Source organism: Poeciliopsis prolifica, unplaced genomic scaffold, assembly GCF_027474105.1.
Source record: "Poeciliopsis prolifica strain line A6 unplaced genomic scaffold, Auburn_PproV2 SCAFFOLD004, whole genome shotgun sequence".
NCBI classification, from domain to species: Eukaryota; Metazoa; Chordata; class Actinopteri; order Cyprinodontiformes; family Poeciliidae; genus Poeciliopsis; species Poeciliopsis prolifica.
Genome location: NW_026562379.1, coordinates 9,890,624 through 9,904,570, shown reverse-complemented (window position 1 = coordinate 9,904,570; position 13,947 = coordinate 9,890,624). Strand labels below are relative to the sequence as shown.

General features: G+C 36.1%; 1 protein-coding gene across 1 annotated transcript; it reads left to right on the top strand.

Annotated features, from left to right (window-relative positions):
- The first annotated feature begins 2,232 nt into the window (after window positions 1–2,232).
- Window positions 2,233–13,915, top strand: mpzl3 (myelin protein zero-like 3). Its single transcript, XM_055029067.1, has 6 exons — window positions 2,233–2,717; window positions 4,753–4,919; window positions 10,128–10,341; window positions 11,003–11,159; window positions 13,039–13,108; window positions 13,306–13,915. The coding sequence occupies exons 1-6, from the start codon at window positions 2,648–2,650 to the stop codon at window positions 13,384–13,386; spliced, it is 759 nt and encodes a 252-aa protein (XP_054885042.1). The 5' UTR covers window positions 2,233–2,647; the 3' UTR covers window positions 13,387–13,915.
- The last annotated feature ends 32 nt before the right edge of the window (window positions 13,916–13,947 follow it).

The following is a 13,947-nucleotide window of genomic DNA, read 5'->3' as shown; positions in this document are numbered from 1 at the left end:
TGACACAAATTGTGTGGTTTTACCCTTACATATCATAACACAACTACTGAGGTCACACACACACGCACACACACACTTGTATGTTTAATTTCAGGTGTTTACAGAGACATACAGGGCTGTGGTGGCCACCAAATACATTTGCATTAATTAGTACTGTGTACTTTTCAGTAATGTTTCGTGTTATTTGTTTATTAGTCACTTTATGCAGGAGAAGAAGTAGATATTTTTCTTTTATCCTTTCTTTGTAGTGTTTTTACTTCCTTCATTCCTTTCACCCTTGTATCCTACCTCTCCCCCTTTTGTTCCTGTCTATGTGTTCATTATATTTGAAATAAACCCAAAGCAATTTATAATAAAGCTTGTATATATATGTAGTCTGGACAATGTCCGTGTAATGTAGCCCAGACCTCATATGTCATGGAGGTTTTATGGACACATCCAACTGGAAGGATAATCTATGCTAGACCCAAACTTCATTGAAGGGACGGTGCTCGTTTTCCTGACCTCAGGATGCCCTAAAATGAGATGAAGTGTGTCCTTCTAAGGGGAGTGTTGGTTTCTCTGCTGGTTATTTTAGTACTTCAATAAAAAAACTGTGAGTCAATTAGTAAATTAATTCAGGCGTGTCAAGTTCAAGTTTTCAGTGAAGTTCTGAATGTTTTATCTCTTTCTCCCTTTGTATCTACATGATTTGAATAAGAAATCTGCAGCATCTAGTAGAACTTCAGACAAGATGAGGAATAAATCAAATGCTTAAATCAGGTATACAGAAGCAGTTCCACTGAAACATGCAAGGTATCAGCATACCAGGACTGGAAATGCTTGCTTCGGGAATAATGTATTGTGCAATTTTTTTCCCTTCCTGGTTGTTTGCCATATAATATATTGCACAGCATTAGTTTCCTGTGTAGGCTGACAAATATTAGAATTAATTATAAGTCCATAAAAGGGCAGAGCATGTCAAAATGATGCTACCCTTGCAAATTCTTTGATGTGCCATGAAATTATTCCTTTTTCAGATTCGAGGAAATGCTTGATGACCACATGATGGATGTAAGAAGGAAATTGACTACGGAGACCGAGTAAACCCAGATATAGATATACTTCAAAGGATTTTTGAAGAAACACATGCAGTAGTTGAAAGATAAAGAACTACACCCCTTGAGAAAGTAAACTAATAAAGGCTGGGAACCTTCTCCCTTTAGAAATAATTACATCAGTAGGTCCAGGAGATTGGGATCAGGGAAAGAAGAGGAGTTTCTCCCAACAGATCATCTGCATTTTTTTATGTATAGAGGCTGGGTAGGGAGATGAGGACTGCAAACAGGGGTTCATATGAGGGCACATTCATGGTTATAGAGCCTGTATTAAAGAAAGTTTGGGTTCAATTTAAAACCAAATGTGTTTGTTTCTAATAGTGTTGTAATATAATTAATTTTGGATTCATCCAACTATCATAAATCACCATAGCTTAAGTAATATTCCCTATGTATCATCCATATATGATGATGAGTCTTTTATGCAGAACAGATCCACTGTAAGTATCATGAAAGCTTAGAGCTGCGAAGTCACATCATATAATCTGTGTCAATAATTAACACTACAGCTAATTGTAGCTTGCTTGAATGACACTTCATCTGATTATTTGATTATTGGTAACATGTGGAATAAAGTTTTGAAACCAATACGTTTTTTGATATTGAATAAATGCTATGGATACTAGAGCCCCTGAGTTAATACTGCATGTGGGTCACCATCATATTCTATCAAAAAGTTAATAAAGATTATTTAATTTGTTAGTTTATGATCATATTTTAAATGAATTTCAAATAATTTATCATTACCTGTGATCTACCTTTGCCGCTCAGTATTGTTGTTCTAGCATCAAATTTTTCAGACTTTAAAATTTCATTTGCCAAATGAAACTGTGGCAAATGGAATGCTCTTGGACGCCCCCTGCTGGTTTGAGGACGGAAATAAGCAGCTGCTTAGTTCGCTTCTGATTTAGACCAGCTCTGTTTTGAACGCTTTTTGGATACTTAGTGTCGCAAGAGTCTAAATCAATTCAAAAAACCAAATATGAATACATATGTGAAATAGAGACGCCTGCATTTTCCAATAGCAACACATTGTTACTGAAACCCAAATTATTTGCACTATTTATTTACTTTGTGCTATTTCTTTCGATTAACATAGCGCAGCTATCTAATTTAAAATGTATTTAACCAAACTAACTCCTGGTTACAGTTTTTAATCTATATTCAAGAAAAAAAGAAAAAAGAAGAAAAAAAAAACAATAAATAAAAAACCCACCAAACAAACAAACAAACAAAAAACAACAACAACAATAACAAAAAAAAAAAAAACCATGTGTTGGACTTTGTATCTTATGGAGGAATTTGACTTTTTTCCCCTTCGGAGTAAGTTTCGAGCTGCCTGTCTCCTTTTTTCAACATTTACCAGAGTTGGCTGATTCAAGCGCTGTCTTCTTACGCACGGAGAGCACTTCCTGCTCCAAACCTGTCCGACAGGTACGCCGACTTACTCAAGACGAAACATACTATGGACGGAAATTTACCGAAGTTTTGACGCAATTTAGAGGATTTTTTCTATCTTCACCGGAGTGGGTCCACCTTCAGATCCAATTATGTGTCGAGTGGACTCAAGAAGGACAGCTATAAATGTAGTGGTGCTGCTGTATTTGTTTGGCGTTTTCGGTAAGTAGGGCCTGGGATCCGGGTGTTGTGTCGCAGTGAATATTTCAGCATTTAGCGTCAGCTGAAGAGCACGCGGTTAAATACTCAGATCTTTGCTCTTAAAAGCTGCTTATTTAGTTATTGGTTATTTTGAGAAATTATTTTTCTTGGCGAGTCAGACTTATATTAACAGTGCAGGCACAAGTTTGTTTTTGATGGTATTTTGATAAATTTTAGAAGATAAGAAAACGCATTAAATACATTTTAGACGCTAAAATTAAAACCCTATGTTGAAAGGTCAATACATAAAATAAGAGTAAATAGAATACTGTTTAATTTAACTGACAGGATCTTTAGCATTTGGGTGGGAGAGTATTGCATAATAACAATAGGCCTACGGTGGTAAATTCAGGAGGAGCCCGGGGCAAGGGGCCAGGGGCCAGGCTTCGGCGCTGGGACTCCGTGTGTGGATTCGGGAAGTGTCTAAAATACACTAAAACATCCTTCCAACAAAAGCCCTCTTTAAATAACGTATATAGGACATAAACAGTCATTAGCACTGACAAGATAAGTACTTGCGTCATTAGCACTGACAAGATAAGTACTTGCGTCATGCTGTGTGGTTTCAATAATATTCACATTGCCAGGGCATCCATTATGAATGCTGCCTATGAGCACTAACTATTGCGTCTTTTTGCATACATCTCAGGTAGTTTTATTGTTGCCTTGATTATTTAAAGTTTAATTAACCAGTGGCCTTTTCAAATGTTGTCATATTAAGCTTATATTTGAAGTATTTGAGATTTTTGAAGAAAAATGTACTGTTTTCTTTCTCATTAAATTTGTGGTTTGTATTTGTTCTCAGTCTGCCTGAGTTAATATGGAACTTTTTGCAAATAAATCAATATAATTCACCCCAGGCTCCCATTTTTCCTTTGCAGACTGAGAATAAATAACACACAAGTGTATTTTACTAGTTTAGATTATTCATATATCACCATATGAAAAGGGGGCTGGATATAAATCCACAGCACACTCTTGACATTTTTGTTTGAAAAAGAAAGCTTATGGGGCATGAATATTTTCCAAGCCACTATGGAAATATAGGTTAAATTAGTTGTAGTTTAAGCTACAGTAAGTAATGATGGTTGGCAGCACTAAGACCTTCCTCCTGGCTCTGATTGGTTGTTATTCTATTTAATCATGGTGACAGTTTTAATTATTGTGTCAAAAGACACATTATTAATCATATACTACAGCTCTAGATAGTTAACAAAAATCAACAACTGGTGCATTTATTATAATGAATTCAACCCATTGTAATAGTGATGTTTTGAGCAAAAAAAGTATTTCAAAATGTAGTTATTTAAAAATAAATATATTGCTTCTAAATAGAGATGGAGGTGTTTGTTCCATTTGTGAGGCTGAACCAGAACCACTTATTATTCTGCATAATTGTACTTGCTAGCTTTTGTTTTGTTATCACAGCATTTAGAAACTTTGTGTCAGTGCAAAGACCACAGGGGACCTGCCAAGATTTCTATGATACCTTTAATTACCACATTAGCAGCATCCATCATGTCACTGAGATTTAGAGTGTTTCCTCTTTCAAGAGTCCTCTGCTTCATTTCCTTTTTATAAGAACATAGTTCTGCTTTTGTTGTTATCTCTGTATTTACTTCATGTCCTCAATAAACTGATGGGCATGAAGATACATGTTAAGACACTCATAACTCTTGAAGGTCTGATGTTCAGATGTCGAACCTGTCTGTCAATTCCAAGAAAAGCAGCTGGTGAGAAACTTGGATTAATGTGTCACTCAGTGTTATTTGTACCAGGAGAGCCTTGCTGTTCTGTCAGTTTGTGACAATCACAAAAGTGACAACATTGCAACATTTCTTGATTGATATCAGTTGTTTTATATAAAAGTGGGAAAACCACTTGCAGTGTTTTTTTTTGTTCTAGTTCTTCATTTCAGTTTCTGTTAAACTCATGAAGACGTGAATCAGCCCGTATCATATTTCCAATTGCTTACTTGACTTCATCTCTTCTCCAGGCCTTTCCCACGTTTCCTCCATTAGAGTGACCACTCCACCAGAGCTCCATGCAGCTAAAGGGGATATGGTTAAGTTGCCCTGCACTTTTACCTCTATAGCAAACCCAACAAGTAAAATGCGTGTCAGCTGGTCCTATACACCACAGACTGGAGGTTCATCACTGGTGGTGAGTATTTGAGAACCTACTTATACAATTCCTTACAATATTAAAAACCCATGTAATTTTGTTGTGTTCTCAAGCAGAATACTTAAAAACAAACTAATGGACCAAGCACAGGTTGAGAGTAGTTTTATTGACACTCTGCTTTATTAACACTTAGACACTTGGCTCAGTATTAAGGCGGTGCACGTTTAAAGAGTGAGTATTACATAAATTAAAAATCATGGAACTTTCTATGTTATGCAGAGGTCGTTGCTAGATTTTTTGTTGTCTGATGTTTTGATTGACAGGGTCAAAAAACTCCCACCATTGTCCATTTCTAAAATGACAATATTATTTAGTATTTCATTTTCTTTAAATTGATATTCAACCTGAACAAGTTGGTTCACAGATGACCTCCAAACTCTTCATGACTTTTCAATGCACTATCAACTACCAGATAGCGAGATGTCCAAGTCTAAGATTTTTCATTATTTTCTTAATTGAGTTAATTATCTCTGCTCTGAGTGTAAAGTTGAAAATATCTACATAAAAGGATGTGTAATCTAATGTGTTAAAATAACCAATGATCTTCAGATTTTTCTGTCACCATTTACAAAAAAAAGTCAGATGTGAAATGTTTGGTTAACCAAACCCCTGATTTTATGGTGTTGATAGAAGAACCCAAGTAGTAATTTAGCTGGCCTTATCAACTACTTTGAATGCTGAAACAAAAGTATCAGGGAATTACCATCAGCCTACTCAGGGTTGTCATGCTGCAGAATAACTGCATGTGAGTCAAATTATTTTGAGCCAATGTTAAATATTTCAATAGTACTTTCCTAGATTAAAGAAGCAACATGCACCAGGAAATCAATAGGTCCAAGTACTAGAAAAATATGAGAGCTCTCTCAGAACAGAATCAACACCTCATCTTGACATGTTGTTTTTGTTATTAGAAATCAACCAGCATTCTGACCTTGTCTGCTCTAAAGGAGATACAGCAGGCTGTATACTTTTGAACTGAAAAACTGATTCAAAGATGTTTTTGCACCACAAGAGTTAAAGTGTCACAGAATCTGAAGCTGGTATTTTTGTTTCTATATTAACACTACCTATCATCACTACTTTGATTTTATTGTGGAAGATGATCTTTTTTTAAATAGCTTTCTTTCTTACGCAAAAAGAACTCTTTCGAGATTGGGGAAGAGTACGTCATCACATTTAATCTCATCAAATCAGTGGCCCTCCCTGATATCCAGCTGCCGTTACTTTTGCTACTTCTTCTGGTTCCTCCTTCTGTCTGTGCCACATGAGTGTCTTTATTGCTTTGTCATGCTTAGTGTGTTTTTTTGGTCTGGCTTTCTCTTGTTTTGATACATTTGAGGTCTGTAACTTCACGATGTACTTTACAAGCTTTAACGCTTGGAGATCTTGTAAAACACTGCAGTGGACACCAGGTATTTTCAAAAGTTGTAGATTGCAAATCCTAGAATACTTGAGATCCCTTCTGAAAATGCTCATACATGTCTATTTTAAAAGTTCAAACACCAACTCTACCTTAACAAGCATTAATGTGTACGGTGGGAACCATCTTGAAATATGTTGTCAGACCAATAAGTAACTAATTTTGACTTTTCCTATTTACTGTGTCTGGAAAGCATGGTGGCCTGTTGGGAACACATAAAATAGCTCATTTGGTGCTTAAAATGATTTTCTTAGCTTGGTTTGATATTCTCCATATTTTCAGCCTTGAACAAAAAAAGTTATATTTTCACTTTTATCTTTATGAGTCATACATACCAAAAGCATACAGATCATATTTACATGTAGATTAAAATATATCAGGACCTTCTTAACATACAGGGGAGTGACTTGTTCGAATAGCAGGTTACTTTATTTGCATTCTAGTGTGATCTCATTCTTGAGCTGCGGTGGTCATAACTGAAGGCATTTTATTCTGATTTTATTTATTTTTGATTTGAACACTATTTGTACCTGCATGTTTGATTTGTTAGACCCATGCTGAGAATTTTATGTTCCTTTCCACCATTTGTGTATGTCCACAGCTTTCACAGTAATTATCAGCCGGCCCAACCTGATACCACTTCCTTTACTGTATTGTGGTCTTGTTTGAAATTAGTTCAGATGTATCCACTCTAAACCATAACTGCATTCAGTCTTATAACCCTGCAGACTTTGGGCTAACATTCACTCTCCAGTCCACAAAGAATGCACCGCATAATTTAAGCAGCTCCATTGTACTGGGAGATGGCCATCAAGTGTGGTTCTTTGTAATTGCATTTGGACTGTGAGATTCTATAATGTGGTAGCTGCAACCCTATATGCAGTAATTTCCTATAGGAGCACTCAGCATTAAATGGAAGCTAATGCTTTGTGGTTTTGCTGGTGTGGCATGCTGTAGGTTGGGTCATTTAAGACAAACTTGTCTTCCCTAAGTATTTAGGACAGACGAACCAGCAACCATTAAAAAGTTAAAGAAGGTAAATCCTCATGGATTTGTAGTGCTCATTCTAGGGAGCCTGTTTTGCTTTATTAAATCTGAATCTTGATCCGACCCACAGATGGCACAGTCGACAAGTTTTTAATTTTTATTTCTAAACCCTCAATTACTTTCCTCCCAATTTCATTAGCGTCTTTAGTTTATTGGCCCGCGGGCCCCTAGCTGTATATCTCGCTGTGAAAGGCCATGAATAAGCATGTGAAAACCTGTCAGAAAATATCAATTTGCTGCTGAAGCTTTAGTGTCAATCAGCATTGCTGCAGTGCTTCAGTGGCTTGCGTAATTACCTCTGTCTCAGAAGAGAGGCTGAATATTCAATCAAATATTTGTAGAAAATGATAGTAATTGGAGTATTTGGCTATTGAACTCTGCTTGTGAAAGCTTCTTTGGGCCAGAAACAGATGCTTATTTTCTAAACCTTTTAGATACATCCAGGTCTTCTTGGTTTAGAATGCCATGTTGATTCTTTGATTCTTTGTTCTAGTTCATTGCGTATAGGCCTGACCAGCTACAGTGCATAGGAATGATTGGCTTTATCAGTATGAGCATGCAGTCAGTCTCTTAGAAAGTAGAGCTTGTATACACATAGTTGTAAAACCATAAAATTTATCAGTGGCTGTGATTGTTCTATGTTTGCTTTTGCCATTATGCGGTTTTTATTTAGGAAGCCATGTGTAACTAACCTTGTTGATACTTCTCATAGCCTTTTGGTTGCTTGTGGACATAAACATTAGACTCAAATTCTTTGCAAATGAAATGTTGCTGTGGTGTCTTTATTTAATAAATATTAATGCCGGAAAGCTCAAAAATAGTGCATTAGAATATGTTAACAAAATAACTGCCTGTGTTATGTTAATTTCTTTCTGAAGGTTTCAGGCATTTTTATTGAGTGTATAAATTGGATCAATGTTTAAAAAATGATAACAAATCCCAAAATATACCAGGTTTCTCGGTTTTACTTTACTAATTAGCATAGTGGAAATCATGAATGATGATCTGCTTACATACTTATCAGGCATCCATTTCCTTATAATGATCTAAAATGATATTTTCTTGGTAATTGGATGAGAAAGAAAGCTTTCTCTTTCATTCCTGCTCATTTCACAGAACTGTGAGTAAGACTGACATTCAAATTTCACACTAACCATTAAACCAGTGTTCTTTATCAACAACAAGCTGAATGAAAGAATGTAGTTACTAACAAATAAAGAGATGAAAATTCATCGCTTCAAATACTCATAATATGCATATGGAGAGAATTGAGAACACAATATAAAAAAAATCTTATTTGGATCATTTTTGTGTATTGTATTTAAATGAATAATAAGCATAGTTCCCTTGAAGACACACCTGGATACACACAAAATGAAAAATATGTAAGGTGAAATCAGGAAAAAACCTCCAAAAGTTCTTTTTTTTTGAAGGTTTGGTGACTTTAATGATCTTTTTAGTTGGATCTTGAAGGAAGGAGGGCAGAGGCAGCGGGATGATGCAGTAGATAGCCAGACGCCAGTGTGTTCATTTGCAGTGCATCTGTTCATTTATGAAAATGAACTCTGCAGCACTCTTAACCACAAAGTTATACCAATCCTCATTAGGGAACAAATGCATTATTTCTTATTGCAAATGTTTTTGATTTTTTGTTATTTTGTTTATTTTTAACTCAGGTTTTGTGACAAAAATGAGGTCTGGTTATTTTTTTTATTGCATTGACTGTCATATGTTTTCATTAGTCATTAGTTTTAAAAGTAAAATCTCTTAGGAAGCATTATAGATCTAATCATGATTGTCTCAGGAGTTTTCAGCCTTCGTTCTGTTATATGGACTAAAGAGTCATAAAAATAGTCTCTGCTGTCCAGCTGCCAAATGAAATATTGCATAATGGAGTATAAAGCTATGCTGTAACCTTTACTTTAGACAGATGTAATTTTATCACCTGTGCTGAACTCACCTAGCTGCCACTGCATAAATTTGCATCAGGCAACATTTTACCATAAGGTAAGGGGACAGGGAAGAAAATTAGGCTGGTTACGTTTTAAAATGTGGCTTGATGAGTTCATGAATTTAAAGCTTTGACTAACTGATCTTTATAGTGGTTGGCAGACCAGACTGAATAATTCAGAAGATTTCATGGGGATTTACTGGTTTATACCAATGTTTAAAACCCTTCATTAACTGGAATTACCTTACATTTTTCTGTTATGAGTAGAAAAGTCACTGTCTTCACTTTTTCTCCATATCATTGCTACCTGTAGGCAAAATTTGGAAGCTTGTTTCAACAGTGTTTTGTTTACTCTTGCAGTGAGATTTAGGAGAATTAAAGCTGTTTGGTAATTGAAAATATTGTAATCAGGATCATATGTGTGACAATATTGTTGTCACACATATACATTGAGTTTTAAATTCCATTAATTACACGGTAATAAGTAAAAAAGGCTAACACAAAGATTTGAAGCAGGAGCAGCTGGACAAATTTGACTTGTTGCTCTCAGAAGTAAATACTAACTATCTTTTCTTTGAAAATGTAGATGATGATCACGTTGTGCTTTGTACTTGGAAACAATAGTGCCTTATCTTAGTGTTCAGAGGTTGGGTCATTTTCATCCTGCAACTCAAACATGCTGAACTTGCACAGCTTTTGCTCAAGCTACACTTTATTTCACCACCTGGTCTTTATGAAACGATTTTTTGCCTTTTCTTTTCCATTGCAGTTTTTCCACTTCTCCTCTAAAGCTGAACCTCCAAAGAGTGGTCAGTTTGCTGGTCGCATCAAATGGCTGGGAACCCCGGCAAATGGGGACGTCTCCATCTCCCTGATCAATGCCACTCTGAATGACAATGGGACATACACATGTGACGTCACAAATCCCCCAGATGTCTTTGGCTCCCCAAAGTCACAAACTGTTCTGACAGTCACTCCAAAGGGTAAGTTGGAACAGATCATGATGGTGGGCAGCCCTCTTGCAGTGAGATTTAGGAGAATTAAAGCTGTTTGGTAAATATTTCTGCCAAATATTTCTTGATTCAGCAGATCGAGACAAACATTCAGGCTTTGTTTGCTGCCCTATAATGTAAGCAATCTGGCTCAAAATGTTCTGGCTTTGAGGTAAGGTTGAGGATATCTACTTGGAGAAGATCACACTCCTCTGCCATTGCAGCACTGCCATGTGCGCTCACACTGCCATGTGAGCAGTGCTGCAACCTGCAGTTGCAGCACTGCCAAAGCTCCCGAGAAAACTTTGCAAATTTTAGTTGTTTATGTCTGAAAGCAGTTTCCAGGCAACCAGGAAGTTTGTGGTCCCAGACACAGGTCTTTTTTGTCTGGGACCACAAACTTCCTGTGAATGAAGTTATGATTGGTATATACAGTCATAACTGTTTATACTAAAACGGTGAAGTGAAACTGTCTTGAATATGTCTCTGAAATGTTTGTTTTTCTCTGACGAGAGAATTGTAATGATTTTGTATCATCTCCTGTGAATAGAGATGGTCAGCTATTCACAGGAGAGGAAAATCTCCTGTGAATAAGATGATGATCATCTTGGTAATTTGTATCTAATGACCCCAATATTCTTGCTGTCCTCAGCTGCGACCATCCGCTTCTCAGATGTTGCTGTGCTTCTCGCCTTTATCGTCATCCCCTCTGGCCTCATTACCTTCTTCCTGATTGGACGGATGTTGTGTCCCAAGAAACAGTACAACCAATCAAAGGCCTACAGATCACCGATAGAGGTCACAGAGGGGTGAGTAAATTTGTTCTACCAATCACTGATGTTGCTCTCTTGGGGATAATGACAGTCAAGTCAGCCTTCAGCGATGATCTGGATTGCTAATGCTGCGAAGGTTAAGCAAGAACTGAGGTCCAAGTTAAAGACACCTGGCTTAAGAAAGGTCAGGTGTCTTTGAGGAACGTGCTTTGAATTAACACTGTCTTCCCATGATTGATCTCTAACGTGGCTTCAGATGGCAGTCTGTGGCTTCAGAATCTGAGTAGAGCTGCTGTTCTCTCTTCTTTTTAAGCCTTTTGGGATTCTGGATAAACTGGTTACCTTAGCATAACAATAAAAGTCAGATAAATGGATTGATAGATACTTTATTATTTTTTAGGTGCACTTACCACTGAAAAAAAATCATAAAACAAACACACCATAATATCTTTATTGCTCTATTGGGCCAGAATGGGACGCTCCATATGCCTTGATGAAAATATATCAATATATGAAAAATATCACAACATATACAAGATTAAAAAAAAGCAGAGAACACAACGTGATCACTTTACTGAGAAGCAGGATCAATCCCTGCTGAGGCTAAAATAAAATAAAATTGATTTTAAGGAATAAAAATTTGATTTATAAAACACACCTATTTACCAGAAAGCCAAGATTAAACTTGATGTACCGCAGAGACAGGTTGGGGAGCATCAAGGAAATTTTGACCTCAATACCCCTTCACAAAGCGTGTTATGGAATGGAGATATAGCATAGTTATACTTGATGAATGTATTTGAAATGTAAGGGGTTTGAGGGAGTTAAGTCAAGATTATGCCAAAGTATATTTTCTCCAACTTTTTTTTATTTCACTATTTTGCATTCCTAGTTTATTTACAAGTTCCTTAATCAAGGGCAATTTCCAATTGAAAAATTATTGGTCTATTCCAACTAGTTCATCTTTGGGGTGCAGGGATATGAGCTAAAACTGCACATTTTAGTTACTATAAATTGAGATCACAGTGTTAAACATAAAAAATAAAGCAATTACTAAACACGCCTTAAGGAATACCTTAAAAGAATTAAAGAATTATTGCGTAGTGTGGTTTTCTGACAAAATCAACTCTTGTCCTTATATGTAAGTTTTTAAATCCCACTAATGAACACAACTTTCTTTCATATTTAGGCTTTTCTTATCTGCTTAACATCCATTTAGTTAGAGAACAAGGCAGCAGCCATCCATCATTTATTTGCCAATTTAATAACCTTTTAATAATGGATTGTTCTTTTTTCCTAATAGAATTTAATATTTCACTTTTCTTCACTTGAGAACTGATACTCAAAATTGCAGACTCAATGGACTGCACCGTGGCTTTAGGAGCAAGAATGTGGAAACCTTTATCAGAGTTTATCAGACATGCATGTTCATGATGTGAACAGCAAAGCATATGTACCACTTACGACTCCAGACCAGCGAGAAAGCACTGAGCAGCAGGGTTTTCAAACACAAAAGGTCTGCAGGGACTGACTCACATTTGGAGGCAGTCTCTCCAAGAATTACAGCTTCTGGCACTCTTGCATCGCTTTCTTTTATGTGATGATAACTCATGAAAATAGTCATTTTATAGATCTTTGAATAATTGTTTTGTTTGAAGTTTTCTCTGAGTGTTTTTTAATTCTACTTTTTTTTTGCCATGTTTAAAATATGGCAAAAATATGGTTGCTTGTATTGATATCAAAGTAATAGGAGGGAAAGAGACAGTCAGACACTTCCACGCTCAGCATAAATCAGCTTTAGATATATTTTATACACACAAAACACAGGTTAAGATGTGTGATATATTGCATGTTTTGACATCAGTTTGTGTGATTATTTTTATTTACAACCCTCTGTGTGTTCTCCTTCCATCAGAGAGGAAAATGGTGGCTACCCACAGGCAGCCTACGTACAGAGCACCACTTGCTGTAACATGTGTCTAATGGTACGTCTAACGGTGTTGCACTTGAAAACAATAACTTTCAGCTCATAAATAACTTGAATGGATATGCCCACTTCATCAGCTAAATATTGCATGTTGCATAATCTCATTACATAACAGCAGAACATTAAGGTTGCATGACATACTGATAATTTTCTTGTACAAAGTATTTAATCTATTGCTGCTCTGGTCTCTTCAAGGACTCTGACGATGAGGATGAATACTACAGTATGCAGAAGATGCATCCCAGAGAAGAGGAGTATGTTGAATCTCAGTGCTAACATCCACGGTGATAGCTGTTTAAAAACTTCAGCCACTGGACAGAAAACAAAACTGGCCTTCTTGATTGGCATTTGGTCATAAAGTTTACTTAATTCTTTTTTTTTTTTTCATTTTTAGAAATTGCTCCACCCCAATATTTACCACAAATATTAGATTTTCTTTTGACAGCTGAGGTCTGACAGAATAATAAAAATCCTTCATTCATTTGTGGATTATGGTGTCGATACCTTATTTTTTCTGCAGAAGAGTTACTAAATCTCACACCCTTAAATCAGGTGGAACCTGACAAAACAAGCCAGCCGAACACTGTATATATATATATATATATATTTTTTATCTTTCTGATTTAACTATTGTATGTCATTTTGTTATTGTGAAACATATGAATGTGTTTATTTTGTTTTATTTTTTTTTCTAATTTATTGCCTGAGAGAGCGGCTGTATTCATTCTGTCTTTGAGTAGCTGTGGGACCATTTTTGGTGTTTGCTTGAGATTAGGACAGAATAAACATTTTGATTTAAAACTTCTACTGATCTCACTTTGTGTTTGTGACTACTTA